Source organism: Scyliorhinus torazame, chromosome 31 (assembly GCF_047496885.1).
Source record: "Scyliorhinus torazame isolate Kashiwa2021f chromosome 31, sScyTor2.1, whole genome shotgun sequence".
Taxonomy (NCBI): Eukaryota; Metazoa; Chordata; class Chondrichthyes; order Carcharhiniformes; family Scyliorhinidae; genus Scyliorhinus; species Scyliorhinus torazame.
Window position 1 is genome coordinate 34725811 of NC_092737.1, and position 25194 is coordinate 34751004.

A 25194-nucleotide genomic window follows, 5' to 3' on the forward strand; every position below is an offset into this window, starting at 1 on the left:
TCGCTCGCTCTGTCTCTCTTGCTCGCTCTGTCTCGCTCGCTCGCTCTGTCTCTCTCGCTCTGTCTCTCTCGCTCGCTCTGTCTCTCTCGCTCGCTCTGTCTCTCGCTCGCTCTCTCGCTCGCTCTGACTCGCTCGCTCGCTCTGTCTCTCTCGCTCGCTCTGTCTCTCTCGCTCGCTCTGTCTCTCTCGCTCGCTCTGTCTCTCTCGCTCGCTCTTCTCTCTGGCTCGCTCTGTCTCTCTGGCTCGCTCTGTCTCTCTGGCTCGCTCTGTCTCTCTGGCTCGCTCTGTCTCTCTGGCCCGCTCTGTCTCTCTGGCCCGCTCTGTCTCTCTGGCCCGCTCTGTCTCTCTGGCCCGCTCTGTCTCTCTGGCCCGCTCTGTCTCTCTGGCCCGCTCTGTCTCTCTGGCCCGCTCTGTCTCTCTGGCCCGCTCTGTCTCTCTGGCCCGCTCTGTCTCTCTGGCCCGCTCTGTCTCTCTGGCCCGCTCTGTCTCTCTGGCCCGCTCTGTCTCTCTGGCCCGCTCTGTCTCTCTGGCCCGCTCTGTCTCTCTGGCCCGCCCTGTCTCTCTGGCCCGCCCTGTCTCTCTGGCCCGCCCTGTCTCTCTGGCCCGCCCTGTCTCTCTGGCCCGCCCTGTCTCTCTGGCCCGCCCTGTCTCTCTGGCCCGCCCTGTCTCTCTGGCCCGCCCTGTCTCTCTGGCCCGCCCTGTCTCTCTGGCCCGCCCTGTCTCTCTGGCCCGCCCTGTCTCTCTGGCCCGCCCTGTCTCTCTGGCCCGCCCTGTCTCTCTGGCCCGCCCTGTCTCTCTGGCCCGCCCTGTCTCTCTGGCCCGCCCTGTCTCTCTGGCCCGCCCTGTCTCTCTGGCCCGCCCTGTCTCTCTGGCCCGCCCTGTCTCTCTGGCCCGCTCCTTCTGTCTGGGCCCGCTCCCTCTGTCTGGGCCCGCTCCCTCTGTCTGGGCCCGCTCCCTCTGTCTGGGCCCGCTCCCTCTGTCTGGGCCCGCTCTGTCCACTACTGTTGCAGGCAGGGCATTCCACGCCCTTACTACTCCCTGAGTAACAAACCTACCACTGACATCTGCTTTATATCTATCTCCCCTCAATTTAAAGTTATGTCCCCTCGTGCTAGACATCACCATCCGAGGAAAAAGGCTCTCACTGCCCACCCTATCCAATCCTCTGATCATCTTTTATGCCTCAATTAAGTCACCTCTTAACCTTCTTCTCTCTAACGAAAACAGCCTCAAGTCCCTCAGCCTTTCCTCATAAGATCTTCCCTCCATACCAGGCAACATTCTGGTAAATCTCCTCTGCACCCTTTCCAATGCTTCCACATCCTTCCTATAATGCGGCGACCAGAACTGCGCGCAGTACTCCAAATGCGGCCGCACCAGAGTTTTGTACAGCTGCAACATGACCTCATGGCTCCGAAACTCAATCCCTCTACCAATAAAAGCTAACACACCGTATGCCTTCTTAACAACCCTCTCAACCTGGGTGGCAACTTTCAGGGATCTATGTACATGGACACCGAGATCTCTCTGCTCTTCCACACTGCCAAGAATCTTACCATTAGCCCAGTACTCTGTCTTCCTGTTATTCCTTCCAAAATGAATCACCTCACACTTTTCTGCATTAAACTCCATTTGCCACCTCTCAGCCCAGCGCTGCAGCTTATCTATGTCCCTTTGTAACTTGTAACATCGGTCCGCACTGTCCACAACTCCACCGACTTTAGTGTCATCTGCAAATTTACTCACCCATCCTTCTACGCCCTCCTCCAGGTCATTTATAAAAATGACAAACAGCAGTGGCCCCAAAACAGATCCTTGTGGTACACCACTAATAACTGGACTCCAGTCTGAACACTTCCCATCAACCACCACCCTTTGTCTTCCAGCTCGCCAATTTCTGATCCAAACTGCTGAATCCCATGTCTCCGTAATTTCTGCAGTAGCCTACCGTGGGGAACCTTATCAAACGCTTTACTGAAATCCATATACACCACATCAACTGCTTTACCCTTGTCCACCTGTTTGGTCACCTTCTCAAAGAACTCTAAGATTTGTGAGGCACGACCTACCCTTCACAAAACCATGTTGACTATCTCTAATCAAATTATTCCTTTCTATCATGGTGCAAGGTTGGAGAGGCTGGTTTTGAATCCACTTCACCAGAGTAAGAGGCACTTTGATTGGAACCTGAGGGGTATTGACCGGATGGTGGTGGAGAGGATGTTTCCTCATGTCGGGTAATCCAGAACTGAGGGTCACTGTTCAAAAATAAGGGGCCGCTTATTTAAGGCAGACATGGGGGTAAATCAGGAGGTCGTGAGACTGTGGGAGGCAGTGGAAGCAGATTCTTTACATATTTTTAAGGCAGATGTAATGAAATGAAAATCGCTTATTGTCATGAGTAGGCTTCAAATGAAGTTACTGTGAAAAGCCCCTAGTCGCCACATTCCGGCGCCTGTTCGGGGAGGCTGGTATGGGAATTGAACCGTGCTGCTGGCCTGCCTTGCTCTGCTTTCAAAGCCAGCGATTTAGCCCAGTGTGCTGAACCCGATTTAACAAGGGGGTGAAGGATCATTGGGGTGAAAGGTTATCAGGGGATTGGCAAGAATGTGAGGTTGAGATTACAGTCCGATCAGTCATGACAATATTGGACGGCAGAGTGGGCTGGAGGGGCCGAGGGAACTAATGCCAGTGGGGAACAGTTTGGCTCATTCTGGCTCTTGCTCCAAATTCGTATGTTTGTGTGATTTGAGTAGGCACAGGGAAGATTTCTGGGCAAGTCCAAAAATCATTCCAATAAACATCATAGTCACAAATTCCCAATGGGGGAATTCAGGAGTAACGTCTTACCCAGAGAGTGGGGAGAATGTGGGACTCGCTCCCACAGGGAGTGGGGAGAATGTGGGACTCGCTCCCACAGGGAGTGGGGAGAATGTGGGACTCGCTCCCACAGGGAGTGGGGAGAATGTGGGACTCGCTCCCACAGGGAGTGGGGAGAGTGTGGGACTCGCTCCCACAGGGAGTGGGGAGAATGTGGGACTCGCTCCCACAGGGAGTGGGGAGAATGTGGGACTCGCTCCCACAGAGAGTGGGGAGAATGTGGGACTCGCTCCCACAGGGAGTGGGGAGAATGTGGGACTCGCTGCCACGGAGGAGTGGGGAGAATGTGGGACTCGCTCCCACAGGGAGTGGGGAGAATGTGGGACTCGCTCCCACAGGGAGAGGGGAGAATGTGGGACTCGCTCCCACAGGGAGTGGGGAGAATGTGGGACTCGCTCCCATGGGGCGAATGGAGGAAGCTGGTATGGGGAACAGTGCGGCTCGATCCGTGCTCTACGCTCAATGAAATTTGTGACAGTCGGCAACTCCACTCCCGCTGAGCAATGTGAAAACTCACCTGACCTCTGCTTTCGTTCCAAACAGGAAAGTGAGGATGAAAACGCCTCGGATCTGGACGAGCTCAAGGAGAAATCGGACAGCGGCGGCAGTGAGTTTGGCAAGAAGAAGAGAAAGAAACGAAAAGAGAAGAAGGAGAAGAAGATCAAGAGGCGGAAAAAGGAGCAGGGTGCCGATGAGGAGGACGTGGGGCGCAAGGTAAGCTGTGTCTTCCAGCTCCTATCACTCCAGGTCGCATCAGGAGTGCCGCTAATCCACAGGGCACCATCGCTCTTAAAATCAGCGGCTTGAACTCGGCGCCCCTTTCGCTCTGTGGCCATTCTCCCCTTCAGCTCGATTCTGTCATTCGAGGCTGAGTGACCTGAACGCACTGCTCCGTTTTCCCTGATAGATTTCCGTTAGCTGAGGAAATCTATCGATCTGCGTCTTGACCCCCCCCGCCCCAGCCTCGACTGCTTTTCGGAAGTGAGCGGTCCAGATTCCCGCTACCCCCTCGTGTGTCCTGACGTCGCCTCAGAGGGATCTGCCTTTAATTCTGCCCTCTTGTTCCAAATCTTTCTCTCTCTCTATTGCTGTGGGCCGGCATTCAACAACTCCAAGGTGTATTATGGAGTCCACCTGACCCACAACTTTTCTGTTCAATTTGGCTGGGTGAGCGCGAGAGCCTGCCTTTCAGCTGTTATTCAACGGACTTTTAATCAAAAAAACAAGCTGTTTTCTACAAAATTAGTTAACATTTGTATAAACACACAGTCAGAATTTTTATCAACTACAAACATGAAGACCCCACACAGCTTCAGTAATCTGTGTATAACCCTGAATGAATTCCCCCTTAACTGTTCCAATTCAATAAATCTCCATAAACGGCAGGAAGGACGGGATTTGGAGCAGCTAACAGATATCTGATAGTCTGTTGACAAAACCCCTTTTGGGGGGGGGGGGCTGGTTCGTTGGTTGGTTGGTGGGGGGGGGGCTGGTTGGTTGGTTGGTGGGGGGGGGGGCTGGTTGGTTGGTTGGGGGGGAGGCTGGTTGGTTGGTTGGTGGGGGGGGCTGGTTGGTTGGTTGGTGGGGGGGGTTGCTTGGTTGGTTGGGGGGGGTTGCTTGGTTGGTTGGGGGGGGCTGGTTGGTTGGTTGGTTGGGGGGCTGGTTGGTTGGTTGGGGGGGCTGGTTGGTTGGTTGGGGGGGCTGGTTGGTTGGTTGGGGGGGGCTGGTTGGTTGGTTGGGGGGGGCTGGTTGGTTGGTTGGGGGGGGCTGGTTGGTTGGTTGGGGGGGGCTGGTTGGTTGGTTGGGGGGGGGCTGGTTGGTTGGTTGGGGGGGGGCTGGTTGGTTGGGGGGGGTTGGTTGGTTGGGGGGGGGGGCTGGTTTGGTTGGGGGGGGGCTGGTTGGTTGGTTGGTGGGGGGGTTGGTTGGTTGGTTGGTTGGTGGGGGCTGGTTGGTTGGTTGGTGGGGGCGGTGCTGGTTGGTTGGTTGGGGGGGGGTTGGTTGGTTGGGGGGGGTTGGTTGGGGGGGGGGTTGGTTGGTGGTGGGGGGGCTGGTTGGTTGGTTGGTGGGGGGGCAGGTTGGTTGGTTGGTGGGGGGGCTGGTTGGTTGGTTGGGGTGGGGGCTGGTTGGTTGGTTGGGGGGGGGCTGGTTGGTTGGTTGGTTGGGGGGGCTGGTTGGTTAATTGGGGGGGGGCTGGTTGGTTGGTTGGGGGGGCTGGTTGGTTGGGGGGGCTGGTTGGTTGGTTGGTTGGGGGGGGTTGGTTGGTTGGGGGGGGCTGGTTGGTTGGTTGGTGGGGGGGGCTGGTTGGTTGGTTGGTGGGGGGGGGCTGGTTGGTTGGTTGGTGGGGGGGGCTGGTTGGTTGGTTGGGGGGGCTGGTTGGTTGGTTGGGGGGGGCTGGTTGGTTGGGGGGGGCTGGTTGGTTGGTTGGTTGGGGGGGTTGGTTGGTTGGTTGGTGGGGGCTGGTTGGTTGGGGGGGCTGGTTGGTTGGTTGGGGGGGTTGGTTGGTTGGGGGGGGCTGGTTGGTTGGTTGGGGGGGGCTGGTTGGTTGGGGGGGGGTTGGTTGGTTGGGGGGGGGCTGGTTGGTTGGTTGGGGGGGGGCTGGTTGGTTGGTTGGCGGGGGGTTTGTTTGTTTGCTGGGGGCTGGTTGGTTGGTTGGTGGGGGCGGTGCTGGTTGGTTGGTTGGGGGGGGGGCTGGTTGGTTGGTTGGTGGGGGGGGGCTGGTTGGTTGGTTGGGGGGGGGGCTGGTTGGTTGGTTGGTGGGGGGGCTGGTTGGTTGGTGGGGGGGCTGGTTGGTTGGTTGGTGGGGGGGCTGGTTGGTTGGTTGGTGGGGGGGCTGGTTGGTTGGTTGGTGGGGGGGCTGGTTGGTTGGTTGGTGGGGGGGCTGGTTGGTTAGTTGGTGGGGGGGCTGGTTGGTTAGTTGGGGGGGGGCTGGTTGGTTGGTTGGGGAGGGCTGGTTGGTTGGGGGGGGGCTGGTTGGTTGGTTGGGGGGGCTGGTTGGTTGGTTGGGGGGCTGGTTGGTTGGTTGATGGGGGGGCTGGTTGGTTGGTTGGTGGGGGGGCTGGTTGGTTGGTTGGTGGGGGGGGGCTGGTTGGTTGGGGGGGGGCTGGTTGGTTGGTTGGTGGGGGGGCTGGTTGGTTGGTGGGGGGGCTGGTTGGTTGGTTGGTGGGGGGGGCTGGTTGGTTGGTTGGTGGGGGGGCTGGTTGGTTGGTTGGTGGGGGGGCTGGTTGGTTGCTTGGTGGGGGGGGGCTGGCTGGTTGGTTGGTTGGTGGGGGCGGGGCTGGTTGGTTGGTTGGGGGGGGGCTGGTTGGTTGGTGGGGGGGCTGGTTGGTTGGTTGGGGGGGGCTGGTTGGTTGGTTGGTGGGGGGGCTGGTTGGTTGGTTGGGGGGGGCTGGTTGGTTGGTTGGGGGGGCTGGTTGGTTGGGGGGGGCTGGTTGGTTGGGGGGGTTGGTTGGTTGGTTGGGGGGGCTGGTTGGTTGGGGGGGGGCTGGTTGGTTGGGGGGGGGCTGGTTGGTTGGGGGGGGCTGGTTGGTTGGTTGGTGGGGGGGGCTGGTTGGTTGGTTGGTGGGGGGGGCTGGTTGGTTGGTGGGGGGGGGCTGGTTGGTTGGGGGGGGCTGGTTGGTTGGGGGGGGCTGGTTGGTTGGGGGGGCTGGTTGGTTGGTTGGGGGGGGCTGGTTGGTTGCTTGGTGGGGGGGAGCTGGTTGGTTGGTTGGTGGGGGTGGGGCTGGTTGGTTGGTTGGGGGGGGGCTGGTTGGTTGGTTGGTTGGTTGGGGGGGTTGGTTGGTTGGTGGGGGGGCTGGTTGGTTGGTTGGGGGGGGGCTGGTTGGTTGGTTGGGGGGGGCTGGTTGGTTGGTTGGTGGGGGGGCTGGTTGGTTGGTTGGGGGGGGCTGGTTGGTTGGTTGGGGGGCTGGTTGGTTGGGGGGGTTGGTTGGTTGGTTGGGGGGGCTGGTTGGTTGGGGGGGGGCTGGTTGGTTGGGGGGGGCTTGTTGGTTGGTTGGTGGGGGGGGCTGGTTGGTTGGTTGGTGGGGGGGGGCTGGTTGGTTGGTGGGGGGGGGCTGGTTGGTTGGGGGGGGGCTGGTTGGTTGGGGGGGCTGGTTGGTTGGTTGGTTGGGGGGGGCTGGTTGGTTGCTTGGTGGGGGGGAGCTGGTTGGTTGGTTGGTGGGGGCGGGGCTGGTTGGTTGGTTGGGGGGGGGCTGGTTGGTTGGTTGGTTGGGGGGGTTGGTTGGTTGGTGGGGGGGCTGGTTGGTTGGTTGGGGGGGGCTGGTTGGTTGGTTGGGGGGGGCTGGTTGGTTGGTTGGTGGGGGGGCTGGTTGGTTGGTTGGGGGGGGCTGGTTGGTTGGTTGGGGGGGGGCTGGTTGTTTGGTTGGTGGGGGGGCTGGTTGGTTGGTTGGTGGGGGGGCTGGTTGGTTGGTTGGTGGGGGGGCTGGTTGGTTGGTTGGTGGGGGGGCTGGTTGGTTGGTTGGTGGGGGGGGCTGGTTGGTTGGTGCGGGGGGGGCTGGTTGGTTGGTTGGTGGGGGGGGGCTGGTTGGTTGGTTGGTGGGGGGGGGCTGGTTGGTTGGTTGGTGGGGGGGCTGGTTGGTGGGGGGGCTGGTTGGTTGGTTGGTGGGGGGGGCTGGTTGGTTGGTTGGTGGGGGGGCTGGTTGGTTGGTTGGTGGGGGGGCTGGTTGGTTGGTTGGTGGGGGGGGCTGGTTGGTTGGTGCGGGGGGGGGGCTGGTTGGTTGGTTGGTGGGGTGGGGGTTGCTTGGTTGGTTGGTTGGGGGGGGGTTGGTTGGTTTGGGGGGGGGTTGGTTGGTTGGTGGGGGGGGGCTGGTTGGTTGGTTGGTGGGGGGGGGCTTGTTGGTTGGTTGGTGGGGGGGGGGGGGCTGGTTGGTTGGTGGGGGGGGGGGGGGGCTGGTTGGTTGGTTGGTGGGGGGGGGGTTGTAAGCTCAGGTTTTGTTCCCATGGAGTATTCCGAAAGGATTTGTTCGGCTGAACTTTAACCAGATGCTGCAGATTGAAGATTATTGGTCAATGAACCAGAGGAGGTGACAGGAACTCGTGTGAAAAAGAAATGGTCTGGAATGTGCTAACCGAAAGGGCGGCAGAAACCGATTTAATCAATTATAATCAAGGGGAAATTGGCTAAATACTCAAGAAATGGTTCAGCATGGATTAATATTATCTCTCTCGAAGAGCTAGCCCAGGATTGATCGGCCCAATGGCCTTTGGCTGTAGGTTCACTGCCTGGCCAGCTGAATAATGCCCTGTTCTTTCTCTGTCTAACAGGCTGAACCGAAGACTTCTGCGCGCCTACTGGAGGACTGGGGGCTGGTAGACGTTGACCATGTATTCTCAGAGGACGACTACCGCACTTTAACTAACTACAAGGCCTTCAGCCAATTTATGAGGTGGGCTTGGAGGGAGATTTATAAAAAAAAAAGTGAGCCCTCACCGGTTAGAGGGGAAGGCGGCAGGTTGGACCCGCAATTGGCTCGGCGATTGGAAAGGGCGGTTGAGGAAGAGCAAGATCTTGGGAGTGCGTGTCCACAGGTTCCTGAGGGTAGACAAGGTGTTATTGTGCAACGATTTCCTTTATAATGGGCGAGGCACTGAATACAAAAGGAGGGATGTAATGGTGGAAGTGTATAAAACATTGGCAAAGCCACAGCTGGATTATTGTGCACAGTTCTGATCACCGCATCATAGGAAGAACACCATTGCTCTGGAGAGAGCGCACGGGGAGATTCACAACAATATTGCCGGGGCTTGACAATTGCAGCTAGCGTTGTTTTCCTCCAAACGGGATGCTAAGAGGTGACCGAATTGAGGTGGACAAAGTTATGAGGGGCCGAGGGTAGCGCAGTGGTTAGCACTGCTGCTTCACAGCTCCAGGGTCCCAGGTTCGATTCTGGCTTGGGTCACTGTCTGTGCGGAGTCTGCACGTCCTCCCCGTGTCTGCGTGGGTTTCCTCCGGGTGCTCCGGTTTCCTCCCACAGTCCAAAGATGTGCAGGTTAGGGTGGATTAATTACCCTGAGTGTCGAAAAAGGTTAGGTGGGGTTGCTGGGTTAGGTTGTAAGTGGGGTGCTCTTTCCAAGAGCCGATGTGGACTCGGTGGGCCGAATGGCCTCCTTCTGCACTGTAAATTCTATGGTAGACCGGAAAGCCTCGTTTCCCCAGCTGGGGGTGTCTGTCTTGCCCCTCAATAGTCCTGTGCCGTTGTTTCTGGAATGATTATGGCCGCTGCCTCTTTTTGCCTTCCACCCAGTCCATACGATGTGTTAATCTTTCGCTGTTTGTACGAAAATTGTCATCAGCGGCCCTAATTTTGCCTCTGGTTGATGAGAACGTGTGGTCCCCGTTTCCATAGCAATCAACATTGATGCTTTTAAAAGAGCGGAACGTCCCGCGGCCCTTCCCCATGTGACACTGAGTCCCACAAAAACTTTCGAGTCAGACCGTCTTGGTTCCAGAGTGGGTAAGAAGGAGCGTCTTGGAGGAGGAGAGGGGGCTGGGGAAGTTTGGGCAGCGAACCGCTGGGCACCGAGACGGGTGAAGGTCCAACCACACGATTCCTGTTTCCATCGATGATTGTGTCACTGTAACTGCGTAATGGTGACCGTATGGGCCACTTCTATACACGTGTAGCACGTTCGGGCCTCTTCCCGCTCTGCACCTCACGTGAATGTGTTTTTTCAACCCTAGACCTCTCATTGCCAAGAAGAACCCGAAGATCCCCATGTCCAAGATGATGACCATCCTGGGTGCCAAGTGGAGGGAGTTCAGCGCCAACAGCCCCTTCAAGGGATCGGCGGCGGCGGTGGCGGCGGCGGCAGCAGCTGCCGCAGTGGCGGCTGTGGTCGAGCAGGTGTCTGCCGGCGCCTCCTCGGGGACCCTCTCCGAGCCGCCGGTGCCTCCCGTCCGCAAGGCCAAGACCAAAGAGGGCAAAGGTGAGTGACCCATTGCACTCTCCCACCAAATTGATTGAACCTGGGTTAAACCACCCCGTGCTGCGCACAGCAAAGGTTATGAAGGCACGGGGAGGGTGTGGTGTTGTGGTAATAGCCCAGTAACCCAGAGGCAAAGGATAATGTTCTGGCTACACTGGTTCAAATCCCACAATGGCATCTGGCACTTCAATTTCATTAATAAATCTGTAATTGAAAAACCTATTAAATGGCTACTCATAGAACATAGAACATAGAAAATACAGCACAGAACAAGCCCTTCAGCCCACGATGTTATGCCGAACCTTTGTCCTAGATTAATCATAGATTATCATTGAATCTACAGTGCAGAAGGAGGCCATTCGGCCCCCTGAGTCTGCACCAGCTCTTGGAAAGAGCACCCTACCCAAACTCAACACCTCCACCCAACACCAAGGGCAATTTGGACATTAAGGGCAATTTATCATTGGCCAATTCACCTAACCCGCACATCTTTGGACTGTGGGAGGAAACCGGAGCACCCGGAGGAAACCCACGCAGACACAAAGAACAAAGAACAAAGAAATGTACAGCACAGGAACAGGCCCTTCGGCCCTCCAAGCCCGTGCCGACCATACTGCCCGACTAAACTACAATCTTCTACACTTCCTGGGTCCGTATCCTTCTATTCCCATCCTATTCATATATTTGTCAAGATGCCCCTTAAATGTCCCTATCGTCCCTGCCTCCACTACCTCCTCCGGTAGTGAGTTCCAGGCACCCACTACCCTCTGCGTAAAAAACTTGCCTCGTACATCTACTCTAAACTTTGCCCCTCTCACCTTAAACCTATGCCCCCTAGTAATTGACCCCTCTACCCTGGGGAAAAGCCTCTGACTATCCACTCTGTCTATGCCCCTCATAATTTTGTATACCTCTATCAGGTCGCCCCTCAACCTCCTTCGTTCCAGTGAGAACAAACCGAGTTTATTCAATCGCTCCCCATAGCTAATGCCCTTCATACCAGGCAACATTCTGGTAAATCTCTTCTGCACCCTCTCTAAAGCCTCCACATCCTTCTGGTAGTGTGGCGACCAGAATTGAACACTATACTCCAAGTGTGGCCTAACTAAGGTTCTATACAGCTGCAACATGACTTGCCAATTCTTATACTCAATGCCCCGGCCAATGAAGGCAAGCATGCCGTATGCCTTCTTGACTACCTTCTCCACCTGTGTAGCCCCTTTCAGTGATCTGTGGACCTGTACTCCTAGATCTCTTTGACTTTCAATACTCTTGAGGGTTCTACCATTCACTGTATATTCCCTACCTGCATTAGCCCTTCCAAAATGCATTACCTCACATTTGTCCAGGTTAAACTCCATCTGCCATCTCTCCGCCCAAGTCTCCAGACAATCTAAATCCTGCTGTATCCTCAGACAGTCCTCATCGCTATCCGCAATTCCACCAACCTTTGTGTCGTCTGCAAACTTACTAATCAGACCAGTTACATTTTCCTCCAAATCATTTATATATACTACAAAGAGCAAAGGTCCCAGCACTGATCCCTGTGGAACACCACTGGTCACAGCCCTCCAATTAGAAAAGCATCCCTCCATTGCTACCCTCTGCCTTCTATGGCCTAGCCAGTTCTGTATCCACCTTGCCAGTTCACCCCTGATCCCGTGTGACTTCACCTTTTGTACTAGTCTACCATGAGGGACCTTGTCAAAGGCCTTACTGAAGTCCATATAGACAACATCTACTGCCCTACCTGCATCAATCATCTTAGTGACCTCCTCGAAAAACTCTATCAAGTTAGTGAGACACGACCTCCCCTTCACAAAACCGTGCTGCCTCTCACTAATACGTCCATTTGCTTCCAAATGGGAGTAGATCCTGTCTCGAAGAATTCTCTCCAGTAATTTCCCTACCACTGAAGTAAGGCTCACCGGCCTGTAGTTCCCGGGATTATCCCTGCCACCCTTCTTAAACAGAGGAACAACATTGGCTATTCTCCAGTCCTCCGGGACATCCCCTGAAGACAGCGAGGATCCAAAGATTTCTGTCAAGGCCTCAGCAATTTCCTCTCCAGCCTCCTTCAGTATTCTGGGGTAGATCCCATCCGGCCCTGGGGACTTATCTACCTTAATATTTTTTAAGACACCCAACACCTCGTCTTTTTGGATCACAATGTGACCCAGGCTATCTACACCCCCTTCTCCAGACTCAACATCTACCAATTCCTTCTCTTTGGTGAATACTGATGCAAAGTATTCATTTAGTACCTCGCCCATTTCCTCTGGCTCCACACATGGATTCCCTTGCCTATCCTTCAGTGGGCCAACCCTTTCCCTGGCTACCCTCTTGCTTTTTATGTAAGTGTAAAAAGCCTTGGGATTTTCCTTAACCCTATTTGGCAATGACACGAGGAGGACGTGCAGACTCCGCACAGACAATGACCCAAGCCGGAATCGAACCTGGGACCATGGATCTGTGAAGCAATTGTGCTATCCACAATGCTACCGTGCTGCCCTTAAGAACAAATAAATCTACACTATATCATTTTCCCGCAATCCATGTACCTATCCAACAGCTGCTTGAAGGTCCCTAATGTTTCCGACTCAACTACTTCCACAGGCAGTGCATTCCATGCCCCCACTACTCTCTGGGTAAAGAACCTACCTCTGATATCCCTCCTATATCTTCCACCTTTCACCTTAAATTTATGTCCCCTTGTAATGGTGTGTTCCACCTGGGGAAAAAGTCTCTGACTGTCTACTCTATCTATTCCCCTGATCATCTTATAAACCTCTATCAAGTCGCCCCTCATCCTTCTCCGCTCTAATGAGAAAAGGCCTAGCACCCTCAACCTTTCCTCGTAAGACCTACTCTCCATTCCAGGCAACATCCTGGTAAATCTTCTTTGCACCTTTTCCAGAGCTTCCACATCCTTCCTAAAATGAGGCGACCAGAACTGTACACAGTACTCCAAATGTGGCCTTACCAAAGTTTTGTACAGCTGCATCATCACCTCACGGCTCTTAAATTCAATCCCTCTGTTAATGAACGCGAGCACACCATAGGCCTTCTTCACAGCTCTATCCACTTGAGTGACAACTTTCAAAGATGTATGAACATAGACCCCAAGGTCTCTCTGCTCCTCCACAATGCCAAGAACTCTACCGTTAACCCTGTATTCCGCATTCATATTTGTCCTTCCAAAATGGACAACCTCTCACTTTTCAGGGTTAAACTCCATCTGCCACTTCTCAGCCCAGCTCTGCATCCTATCTATGTCTCTTTGCAGCCGACAACAGCCCTCCTTACTATCCACAACTCCACCAATCTTCGTATCATCTGCAAATTTACTGACACACCCTTCAACTCCCTCATCCAAGTCATTAATGAAAATCACAAACAGCAGAGGACCCAGAACTGATCCCTGCGGTACGCCACTGGTAACTGGGATCCAGGCTGAATATTTGCCATCCACCACCACTTTCTGACTTCTATCGGTTCATCCGGTTCATTTGGGGCAGGAGCCGTACCTGGCCGACAGGTGACTCCAGACCTCCGGCACTCTGCTTTTGACCCGCAAATGGCCCTGAAAGCCACTCCCGTTGTATCAAGCCGCCACCGAGTCTAAAACGAATGGATCACCCGACATTGACCAAGGCACCAAGCAGCACACCCAGCCGTTGGCCAGCTCGCAGAGTCCTCCCTTGCCACCGTTTCGGAGGCTTGTGCCAAGATCGGGAAGGCTGCCTTGTAGACAGGCCAAGCAACAGCCTGACGAGGCCGTACCCGCAGAATTATGCCTCGCGGATGGTCGTCCCCATCGCTGGGTACGTCCTGACCCACTGGCTCTTGAAGAGTCAAACGGACTTGGAACGTTAACTCTGTTTCTATGTTCACAGATGCTGCTGAGACCTGCTGAACCTTTCTAGAAGCTTCTGTTCTTATTTCAGATTTCCAGTATCTGCAGTGTTTTGCTTTTATTGTAATCTTCAACTGATTTACCTTTCCTGTTGAGTGTCTATATCTCAGGATTGTATATTGTTATAGACTACGTAACACCTATTTAAATACTACCCATTGCCTGATTATGATGATTCCCCCACCCCCCCAATCACCAATCCAACTTGCCCCTCATACCTTCATGGTTTTGTTTTATTCAGATTTGAAACTCCGAATAAACTCTTTCAAAGTTAATATAAAATTCTAACATATTATGATCACTATTTCTTAATGTCTCCTTTACGGCGAATGCTGCACGAGTTCAGCCTTTGGCTTCCAGCTTTTTAACATTTCCGCATACTGATCCTGTTTTGATGTTTTGTCTCCGCTTCGTCTGCTTTCGATTTCTGCCCGCTACTTTCCTACTTCCTGTTACCAGCTTTACTTTCCTCCAATCTGAGCCCCCTCTCCGGCTCCCATCCCCCTGCCAATCCAGTTTGAAACCCTCCCCAACAGCGCTCGCAAAGCTCCCTTGTGAGGGTGTTGGTCCCGCTGCGGCTGAGGTGCCATTGTGTCCACGTTGTGCAGATCCCGCCTGCCCCAGAATTGATCCGAATGCCTCCGAAACCAGGCGCCCCCCTCCTCACAGCGATTCCCCAGCCACGTGTCCAATCCTCTTATTCCTGCATTTGCCCGCACGTGGCACTGGGAGCAATCCTGAGATTACTGCTCTTGTACCACCTAAGATCTGCGTTCAGGGCCTTGCCCCACCTCCGACTTGCCCTTGGTGCTGACACGGACCCTGACATCTGGCTGTTCACCCTCTCCCAGAAGAATATCCCGCAGCCGCTCAGTGACATCCCTGACGCCAGGGAGGTAACGCTCCATCCTGGTGCCACGTCTGTGGCTGCAGAAACGTCCATGCCTGCCCCAGAATCCTCTGTCACTGTGGCTCTCCCACTCTGTCCTCTCTCCACCTGCCGTGCGGCCGAGACACCCGCGATGCCACAGACCTGTCTCTCGCTGCACTCCCCAGGAACCTCCACCGTCGCCTGCATGCATTCCGGCTCAGCCAAGACGTTTGCTCCGGGTTTAGCGTCTACAAATGTCACAAACGGGCCCGGGCAAGGGAGGGGCAGCCACCCGAGCAACGTGTCCGTTTTGTCGTTTGCAGGTCCTGGTGCGAAGAAGCGCAGCAAGAGCCCGCGGGTCCCTGAGGAGAAGAAGAAAAAGAGGAAGAAGCTGATTCCCTTGAAAATCAAGCTGGGCATAATGGGGTCAAAGAGGAAGAAAAGCTCCTCGGTAAGTGTCTGTCTCTGTGTAACACTGGGGTACAGTACTGGTGGGGACGGGTCTGTCACTGTATAACACTGGGGTACAGTACTGGTGGGGACGGGTCTGTCTCTGTGTAACACTGGGGTACAGTACTGGTGGGGACGGGTCTGTCACTGTATAACACTGGGGTACAGTACTGGTGGGGACCGGTCTGTCACTGTATAACACTGGGGTACAGTACTGGTGGGGACGTGTCTGTCACTGTATAACACTGGGGTAGTGTACTGGTGGGGACGTGTCTGTCGCTGTATAACACTGGGGTAGTGTACTGGTGGGGACGTGTCTGTCGCTGTGTAACACTGGGGTACAGTACTGGTGGGGACGGGTCTGTCACTGTATAACACTGGGGTACAGTACTGGTGGGGATGGGTCTGTCACTGTATAACACTGGGGTACAGTACTGGTGGAGACGGGTCTGTCACTGTGTAACACTAGGGTACAGCACCGGTGGGGACGTGTCTGTCTCTGTGTAACACTGGGGTACAGTACTGGTGGGGTCGGGTCTGACACTGTATAACACTGGGGTACAGTACTGGTGGGGATGGGTCTGTCACTGTATAACACTGGGGTACAGTACTGGTGGGGACGGGTCTGTCACTGTGTAACACTGGGGTACAGTCCTGGTGGGGACGGGTCTGTCACTGTATAACACTGGGGTACAGTACTGGTGGGGATGGGTCTGTCACTGTATAACACTGGGGTACAGTACTGGTGGAGACGGGTCTGTCACTGTATAACACTGGGGTACAGTACTGGTGGGGACGGGTCTGTCACTGTATAACACTGGGGTATAGTACTGGTGGGGACGGGTCTGTCACTGTATAACACTGGGGTACAGTACTGGTGGGGACGTGTCTGTCTCTGTGTAACACTGGGGTACAGTACTGGTGGGGACGTGTCTGTCACTGTATAACACTGGGGTAGTGTACTGGTGGGGACGTGTCTGTCACTGTATAACACTGGGGTAGTGTACTGGTGGGGACGTGTCTGTCGCTGTGTAACACTGGGGTACAGTACTGGTGGGGACGGGTCTGTCACTGTATAACACTGGGGTACAGTACTGGTGGGGACCGGTCTGTCACTGTATAACACTGGGGTACAGTACTGGTGGGGACGTGTCTGTCACTGTATAACACTGGGGTAGTGTACTGGTGGGGACGTGTCTGTCGCTGTGTAACACTGGGGTACAGTACTGGTGGGGACGGGTCTGTCACTGTATAACACTGGGGTACAGTACTGGTGGGGATGGGTCTGTCACTGTATAACACTGGGGTACAGTACTGGTGGAGACTGGTCTGTCACTGTGTAACACTGGGGTACAGCACTGGTGGGGACGTGTCTGTCTCTGTGTAACACTGGGGTACAGTACTGGTGGGGTCGGGTCTGACACTGTATAACACTGGGGTACAGTACTGGTGGGGATGGGTCTGTCACTGTATAACACTGGGGTACAGTACTGGTGGGGACGGGTCTGTCACTGTGTAACACTGGGGTACAGTCCTGGTGGGGACGGGTCTGTCACTGTATAACACTGGGGTACAGTACTGGTGGGGATGGGTCTGTCACTGTATAACACTGGGGTACAGTACTGGTGGAGACGGGTCTGTCACTGTGTAACACTGGGGTACAGCACTGGTGGGGACGTGTCTGTCTCTGTGTAACACTGGGGTACAGTACTGGTGGGGTCGGGTCTGACACTGTATAACACTGGGGTACAGTACTGGTGGGGATGGGTCTGTCACTGTATAACACTGGGGTACAGTACTGGTGGAGACGGGTCTGTCACTGTGTAACACTGGGGTACAGCACTGGTGGGGACGTGTCTGTCTCTGTGTAACACTGGGGTACAGTACTGGTGGGGTCGGGTCTGACACTGTATAACACTGGGGTACAGTACTGGTGGGGATGGGTCTGTCACTGTATAACACTGGGGTACAGTACTGCTGGAGACGGGTCTGTCACTGTGTAACACTGGGGTACAGCACTGGTGGGGACGTGTCTGTCTCTGTATAACACTGGGGTACAGTACTGGTGGGGACGGGTCTGTCACTGTATAACACTGGGGTACAGTACTGGTGGGGACGGGGCTGTCACTGTATAACACTGGGGTACAGTACTGGTGGGGAGGGGTCTGTCACTATAACACTGGGGTACAGTACTGGTGGAGACTGGTCTGTCACTGTATAACACTGGGGTACAGCACTGGTGGGGACGTGTCTGTCTCTGTATAACACTGGGATACAGTACTGGTGGGGACGGGTCTGTCACTGTATAACACTGGGGTACAGTACTGGTGGGGACGGGTCTGTCACTGTGTAACACTGGGGTACAGTACTGGTGGGGACGGGGCTGTCACTGTATAACACTGGGGTACAGTACTGGTGGGGACGGGTCTGTCACGGTGTAACACTGGGGTACAGTACTGGTGGGGACGGGTCTGTCACTGTATAACACTGGGGTACAGTACTGATGGGGACGGGTCTGTCTCTGTGTAACACTGGGGTACAGTACTGGTGGGGATGGGTCTGTCTCTGTGTAACACTGGGGTACAGTACTGGTGGGAACGGGTCTGTCTCTGTGTAACACTGGGGTACAGTACTCGTGGGGACGGGTCTGTCACTGTATAACACTGGGGTACAGTACTGGTGGAGACGGGTCTGTCTCTGTGTAACACTGGGGTACAGTACTGGTGGGGACGGGTCTGTCACTGTATAACACTGGGGTACAGTACTGGTGGGGACGGGTCTGTCACTGTATAACACTGGGGTACAGTACTGGTGGGGACGGGTCTGTCACTGTATAACACTGGGGTACAGTACTGGTGGAGACGGGTCTGTCTCTGTGTAACACTGGGGTACAGTACTGGTGGGGACGGGTCTGTCACTGTATAACACTGGGGTACAGTACTGGTGGGGACGGGTCTGTCACTGTATAACACTGGGGTACAGTACTGGTGGGGAGGGGTCTGTCACTGTATAACACTGGGGTACAGTACTGGTGGGGACGGGTCTGTCACTGTATAACACTGGGGTACAGTACTGGTGGGGACGGGTCTGTCTCTGTGTAACACTGGGGTACAGTACTGGTGGGGACGGGTCTGTCTCTGTGTAACACTGGGGTACAGTACTGGTGGGGACGGGTCTGTCACTGTATAACACTGGGGTACAGTACTGGTGGGGACCGGTCTGTCACTGTATAACACTGGGGTACAGTACTGGTGGGGACGTGTCTGTCACTGTATAACACTGGGGTAGTGTACTGGTGGGGACGTGTCTGTCGCTGTATAACACTGGGGTAGTGTACTGGTGGGGACGTGTCTGTCGCTGTGTAACACTGGGGTACAGTACTGGTGGGGACGGGTCTGTCACTGTATAACACTGGGGTACAGTACTGGTGGGGATGGGTCTGTCACTGTATAACACTGGGGTACAGTACTGGTGGAGACGGGTCTGTCACTGTGTAACACTAGGGTACAGCACCGGTGGGGACGTGTCTGTCTCTGTGTAACACTGGGGTACAGTACTGGTGGGGTCGGGTCTGACACTGTATAACACTGGGGTACAGTACTGGTGGGGATGGGTCTGTCACTGTATAACACTGGGGTACAGTACTGGTGGGGACGGGTCTGTCACTGTAACACTGGGGTACAGTCCTGGTGGGGACGGGTCTGTCACTGTATAACACTGGGGTACAGTACTGGTGGGGATGGGTCTGTCACTGTATAACACTGGGGTACAGTACTGGTGGAGACGGGTCTGTCACTGTGTAACACTGGGGTACAGCACTGGTGGGGACGTGTCTGTCTCTGTGTAACACTGGGGTACAGTACTGGTGGGGTCGGGTCTGACACTGTATAACACTGGGGTACAGTACTGGTGGGGATGGGTCTGTCACTGTATAACACTGGGGTACAGTACTGGTGGGGACGGGTCTGTCACTGTATAACACTGGGGTATAGTACTGGTGGGGACGGGTCTGTCACTGTATAACACTGGGGTACAGTACTGGTGGGGACGTGTCTGTCTCTGTGTAACACTGGGGTACAGTACTGGTGGGGACGTGTCTGTCACTGTATAACACTGGGGTAGTGTACTGGTGGGGACGTGTCTGTCACTGTATAACACTGGGGTAGTGTACTGGTGGGGACGTGTCTGTCGCTGTGTAACACTGGGGTACAGTACTGGTGGGGACGGGTCTGTCACTGTATAACACTGGGGTACAGTACTGGTGGGGACCGGTCTGTCACTGTATAACACTGGGGTACAGTACTGGTGGGGACGTGTCTGTCACTGTATAACACTGGGGTAGTGTACTGGTGGGGACGTGTCTGTCGCTGTGTAACACTGGGGTACAGTACTGGTGGGGACGGGTCTGTCACTGTATAACACTGGGGTACAGTACTGGTGGGGATGGGTCTGTCACTGTATAACACTGGGGTACAGTACTGGTGGAGACGGGTCTGTCACTGTGTAACACTGGGGTACAGCACTGGTGGGGACGTGTCTGTCTCTGTGTAACACTGGGGTACAGTACTGGTGGGGTCGGGTCTGACACTGTATAACACTGGGGTACAGTACTGGTGGGGATGGGTCTGTCACTGTATAACACTGGGGTACAGTACTGGTGGGGACGGGTCTGTCACTGTGTAACACTGGGGTACAGTCCTGGTGGGGACGGGTCTGTCACTGTATAACACTGGGGTACAGTACTGGTGGGGATGGGTCTGTCACTGTATAACACTGGGGTACAGTACTGGTGGAGACGGGTCTGTCACTGTGTAACACTGGGGTACAGCACTGGTGGGGACGTGTCTGTCTCTGTGTAACACTGGGGTACAGTACTGGTGGGGTCGGGTCTGACACTATAACACTGGGGTACAGTACTGGTGGGGATGGGTCTGTCACTGTATAACACTGGGGTACAGTACTGGTGGAGACGGGTCTGTCACTGTGTAACACTGGGTACAGCACTGGTGGGGACGTGTCTGTCTCTGTATAACACTGGGGTACAGTACTGGTGGGGATGGGTCTGTCACTGTATAACACTGGGGTACAGTACTGGTGGAGACGGGTCTGTCACTGTGTAACACTGGGGTACAGCACTGGTGGGGACGTGTCTGTCTCTGTGTAACACTGGGGTACAGTACTGGTGGGGTCGGGTCTGACACTGTATAACACTGGGGTACAGTACTGGTGGGGATGGGTCTGTCACTGTATAACACTGGGGTACAGTACTGCTGGAGACGGGTCTGTCACTGTGTAACACTGGGGTACAGCACTGGTGGGGACGTGTCTGTCTCTGTATAACACTGGGGTACAGTACTGGTGGGGACGGGTCTGTCACTGTATAACACTGGGGTACAGTACTGGTGGGGACGGGGCTGTCACTGTATAACACTGGGGTACAGTACTGGTGGGGAGGGGTCTGTCACTATAACACTGGGGTACAGTACTGGTGGAGACGGGTCTGTCACTGTATAACACTGGGGTACAGCACTGGTGGGGACGTGTCTGTCTCTGTATAACACTGGGATACAGTACTGGTGGGGACGGGTCTGTCACTGTATAACACTGGGGTACAGTACTGGTGGGGACGGGTCTGTCACTGTGTAACACTGGGGTACAGTACTGGTGGGGACGGGGCTGTCACTGTATAACACTGGGGTACAGTACTGGTGGGGACGGGTCTGTCACTGTGTAACACTGGGGTACAGTACTGGTGGGGACGGGTCTGTCACTGTATAACACTGGGGTACAGTACTGATGGGGACGGGTCTGTCTCTGTGTAACACTGGGGTACAGTACTGGTGGGGATGGGTCTGTCTCTGTGTAACACTGGGGTACAGTACTGGTGGGAACGGGTCTGTCTCTGTGTAACACTGGGGTACAGTACTGGTGGGGACGGGTCTGTCACTGTATAACACTGGGGTACAGTACTGGTGGAGACGGGTCTGTCTCTGTGTAACACTGGGGTACAGTACTGGTGGGGACGGGTCTGTCACTGTATAACACTGGGGTACAGTACTGGTGGGGACGGGTCTGTCACTGTATAACACTGGGGTACAGTACTGGTGGGGACGGGTCTGTCACTGTATAACACTGGGGTACAGTACTGGTGGAGACGGGTCTGTCTCTGTGTAACACTGGGGTACAGTACTGGTGGGGACGGGTCTGTCACTGTATAACACTGGGGTACAGTACTGGTGGGGACGGGTCTGTCACTGTATAACACTGGGGTACAGTACTGGTGGGGAGGGGTCTGTCACTGTATAACACTGGGGTACAGTACTGGTGGGGACGGGTCTGTCACTGTATAACACTGGGGTACAGTACTGGTGGGGAGGGGTCTGTCACTGTATAACACTGGGGTACAGTACTGGTGGGGACGGGTCTGTCGCTGTATAACACGGGTACAGTACTGGTGGGGACGGGTCTGTCGCTGTATAACACTGGGGTACAGTACTGGTGGGGACGGGTCTGTCTCTGTGTAACACTGGGGTACAGTACTGGTGGGGACGGGTCTGTCACTGTATAACACTGGGGTACAGTACTGGTGGAGACGGGTCTGTCTCTGTGTAACACTGGGGTACAGTACTGGTGGGGACGGGTCTGTCACTGTATAACACTGGGGTACAGTACTGGTGGGGACGGGTCTGTCACTGTATAACACTGGGGTACAGTACTGGTGGGGACGGGTCTGTCACTGTATAACACTGGGGTACAGTACTGGTGGTGACGGGTCTGTCTCTGTGTAACACTGGGGTACAGTACTGGTGGGGACGGGTCTGTCACTGTATAACACTGGGGTACAGTACTGGTGGGGACGGGTCTGTCACTGTATAACACTGGGGTACAGTACTGGTGGGGAGGGGTCTGTCACTGTATAACACTGGGGTACAGTACTGGTGGGGACGGGTCTGTCACTGTATAACACTGGGGTACAGTACTGGTGGGGAGGGGTCTGTCACTGTATAACACTGGGGTACAGTACTGGTGGGGACGGGTCTGTCGCTGTATAACACTGGGGTACAGTACTGGTGGGGACGGGTCTGTCGCTGTATAACACTGGGGTACAGTACTGGTGGGGACAGGTCTGTCACTGTATAACACTGGGGTACAGTACTGGTGGGGACAGGTCTGTCACTGTGTAACACTGGGGTACAGTACTGGTGGGGACGGGTCTGTCTCTGTATAACACTGGGGTACAGTACTGGTGGGGACAGGTCTGTCACTGTATAACACTGGGGTACAGTACTGGTGGGGACGGGTCTGTCACTGTATAACACTGGGGTACAGTACTGGTGGGGACGGGTCTGTCACTGTATAGCACTGGGGTACAGTACTGGTGGGGACGGGTCTGTCACTGTATAACACTGGGGTACAGTACTGGTGGGGACGGGTCTGTCACTGTATAACACTGGGCTACAGTACTGGTGGGGACGGGTCTGTCACTGTATAACACTGTGGTACAGTACTGGTGGGGACGGGTCTGTCACTGTATAACACTGGGGTACAGTACTGGTGGGGACGGGTCTGTCACTGTATAACACTGGGGTACAGTACTGGTGGGGACGGGTCTGTCACTGTATAACACTGGGGTACAGTACTGGTGGGGACAGGTCTGTCACTGTATAACACTGGGGTACAGTACTGGTGGGGACAGGTCTGTCACTGTATAACACTGGGGTACAGTACTGGTGGGGACGGGTCTGTCACTGTATAACACTGGGGTACAGTACTGGTGGGGACAGGTCTGTCGCTGTATAACACTGGGGTACAGTACTGGTGGGGACGGGTCTGTCACTGTATAACACTGGGGTACAGTACTGGTGGGGACGGGTCTGATTGGATTTCGGCGGCAGCGGTGCGCAGGGGCCTTCTTGGAGGTGAGTAGTGAATTTAAAACCACTTACCTTTACAGGAGCAGCCCTTTGGATTTCGGCGGCAGCGGTGCGCAGGGGCCTTCTTGGAGGTGAGTAGTGAATTTAAAACCACTTACCTTTACAGGAGCAGCCCTTTGGATTTCGGCGGCAGCGGTGCGCAGGGGCCTTCTGGGAGGTGAGTAGTTAGTTTAAAACCACTTACCTTTACAGGAGCAGCCCATTGGATTTCGGCGGCAGCGGTGCGCAGGGGCCTTCTTGGAGGTGAGTAGTGAATTTAAAACCACTTACCTTTACAGGAGCAGCCCTTTGGATTTCGGCGGCAGCGGTGCGCAGGGGCCTTCTGGGAGGTGAGTAGTTAGTTTAAAACCACTTACCTTTACAGGAGCAGCCCATTGGATTTCGGCGGCAGCGGTGCGCAGGGGCCTTCTTGGAGGTGAGTAGTGAATTTAAAACCACTTACCTTTACAGGAGCAGCCCTTTGGATTTCGGCGGCAGCGGTGCGCAGGGGCCTTCTGGGAGGTGAGTAGTTAGTTTAAAAAGCCTTGCCTGGTCCCGTGTCTGTTCTTCTTTTCAGTTTTATTTGTTTTTATATAAGGCGGGAACCGGAAGTTCTACCTCTGGCAAGTGCCCCCCCCCCCCCCCCCCCCAACCAATAAATTCTGGTGGAGAGGAAACCCGAGACACTACACGTGTAGTGTCTCCCACCCGCCCTCCTCCTCTAACCTAATAATAAGACCCATTGGTGTAAGGTAAGTGCCATATTATATTATTATATTATTAGCATTGTGCAGGTCAAGGATCGGAGGTGGAGGAGCAGTCTCTGTCAGCGAGAGAACCTGAGAACATCTCAGACACTCAGAAGGCAAGTAAGTGATTTTTACTTTTATACCTTTTTTCAAATTGTGTGTGTCGGGGGGAAATTGAAGCGACATCACAGAAAAGCTGTGACCTGAGTGGCTGGTTGGGATTCTAACCTAAATTTAAAAAATATTTGAGTATTTGGGAACTAATTAAACATATCCTCTAAATTATAATTAAGTTATTATCTAAGCCAGAGATCGGAGAGTATTATAGTTAGCTATCGCATTTCTATTAGAAATCTAGTGCTAGGAAACAGATAGTTGACAGTAACTTTGCAATTTAAAAAAAAAAGAGACAAATTTTAATTAATTGACGCAATGTCAGTTAGAGGGGTGCTGTGCTCTGACTGTGAGATGTGGCAGGTCCGGGAGGCTTCCAGCGTCCCGGGTGGCTTCATCTGCAGAAAGTGCACCCAACTGGAGCTCCTCGCAGACCGCATGGTTCGGTTGGAGCAGCAATTGGATGCACTTAGGAGCATGCAGGTGGCGGAAAGCGTCATAGATCGCAGTTATGTAAATGTGGTCACACCCAAGGTGCAGGCAGAGAAATGGGTGACCACCAGAAAGGGCAGGCAGTCAGTGCAGGAATCCCCTGTGGTTGTCCCCCTCTCGAACAGATATACCCCTTTGGATACTGTCGGGGGGGATAGCCTATCAGGGGAAAACAGCAGCAGCCAGAGCAGTGGCACCACGGCTGGCTCTGATGTTCAGAAGGGAGGGTCAAAGCGCAGAAGAGTAATAGTAATAGGGGACTCTATAGTCAGGGGCACAGATAGGCGCTTCTGTGGACGTGAAAGAGACTCCAGGATGGTATGTTGCCTCCCTGGTGCCAGGGTCCAGGATGTCTCCGAACGGGTAGAGGGAATCCTGAAGGGGGAGGGCAAACAGGCAGAGGTCGTTGTACATATTGGTACTAACGACATAGGCAGGAAGGGGCATGAGGTCCTGCAGCAGGAGTTCAGGGAGCTAGGCAGAAAGTTAAAGGACAGGACCTCGAGGGTTGTAATCTCGGGATTACTCCCTGTGCCACGTGCCAGTGAGGCTAGAAATAGGAAGATAGAGCAGACAAACACGTGGCTAAACAGCTGGTGTAGGAGGGAGGGTTTCCGTTTTCTGGACCACTGGGAGCTCTTCCGGGGCAGGTGTGACCTGTATAAGATGGACGGGTTGCATCTAAACCGGAGAGGCATAAATATCCTGGCCGCGAGGTTTGCTAGTGTCACACGGGAGGGTTTAAACTAGTATGGCAGGGGGGTGGGTACGGGAGCAATAGGTCAGAAGGTGAGAGCATTGAGGGAGAACTAGGGAATAGGGACAGTGTGGCTCTGAGGCAGAGCAGACGGGGAAAAGTTGCTGAACACAGCGGGTCTGGTGGCCTGA

General features: G+C 54.7%; 1 protein-coding gene across 1 annotated transcript in view; it reads left to right on the plus strand.

Moving 5' to 3' along the window:
* The window catches only part of LOC140404604 (chromodomain-helicase-DNA-binding protein 3-like), a 209473-nt gene that overhangs the window by 44093 nt on the left and 140186 nt on the right, over nt 1-25194 (plus strand). The window contains exons 3-6 of the mRNA XM_072493205.1: nt 3424-3594; nt 8140-8261; nt 9557-9801; nt 14912-15039. Of these exons, the coding sequence (XP_072349306.1) occupies nt 3424-3594; nt 8140-8261; nt 9557-9801; nt 14912-15039 (666 nt within the window). The remainder of the gene's footprint in view (nt 1-3423; nt 3595-8139; nt 8262-9556; nt 9802-14911; nt 15040-25194) is intronic.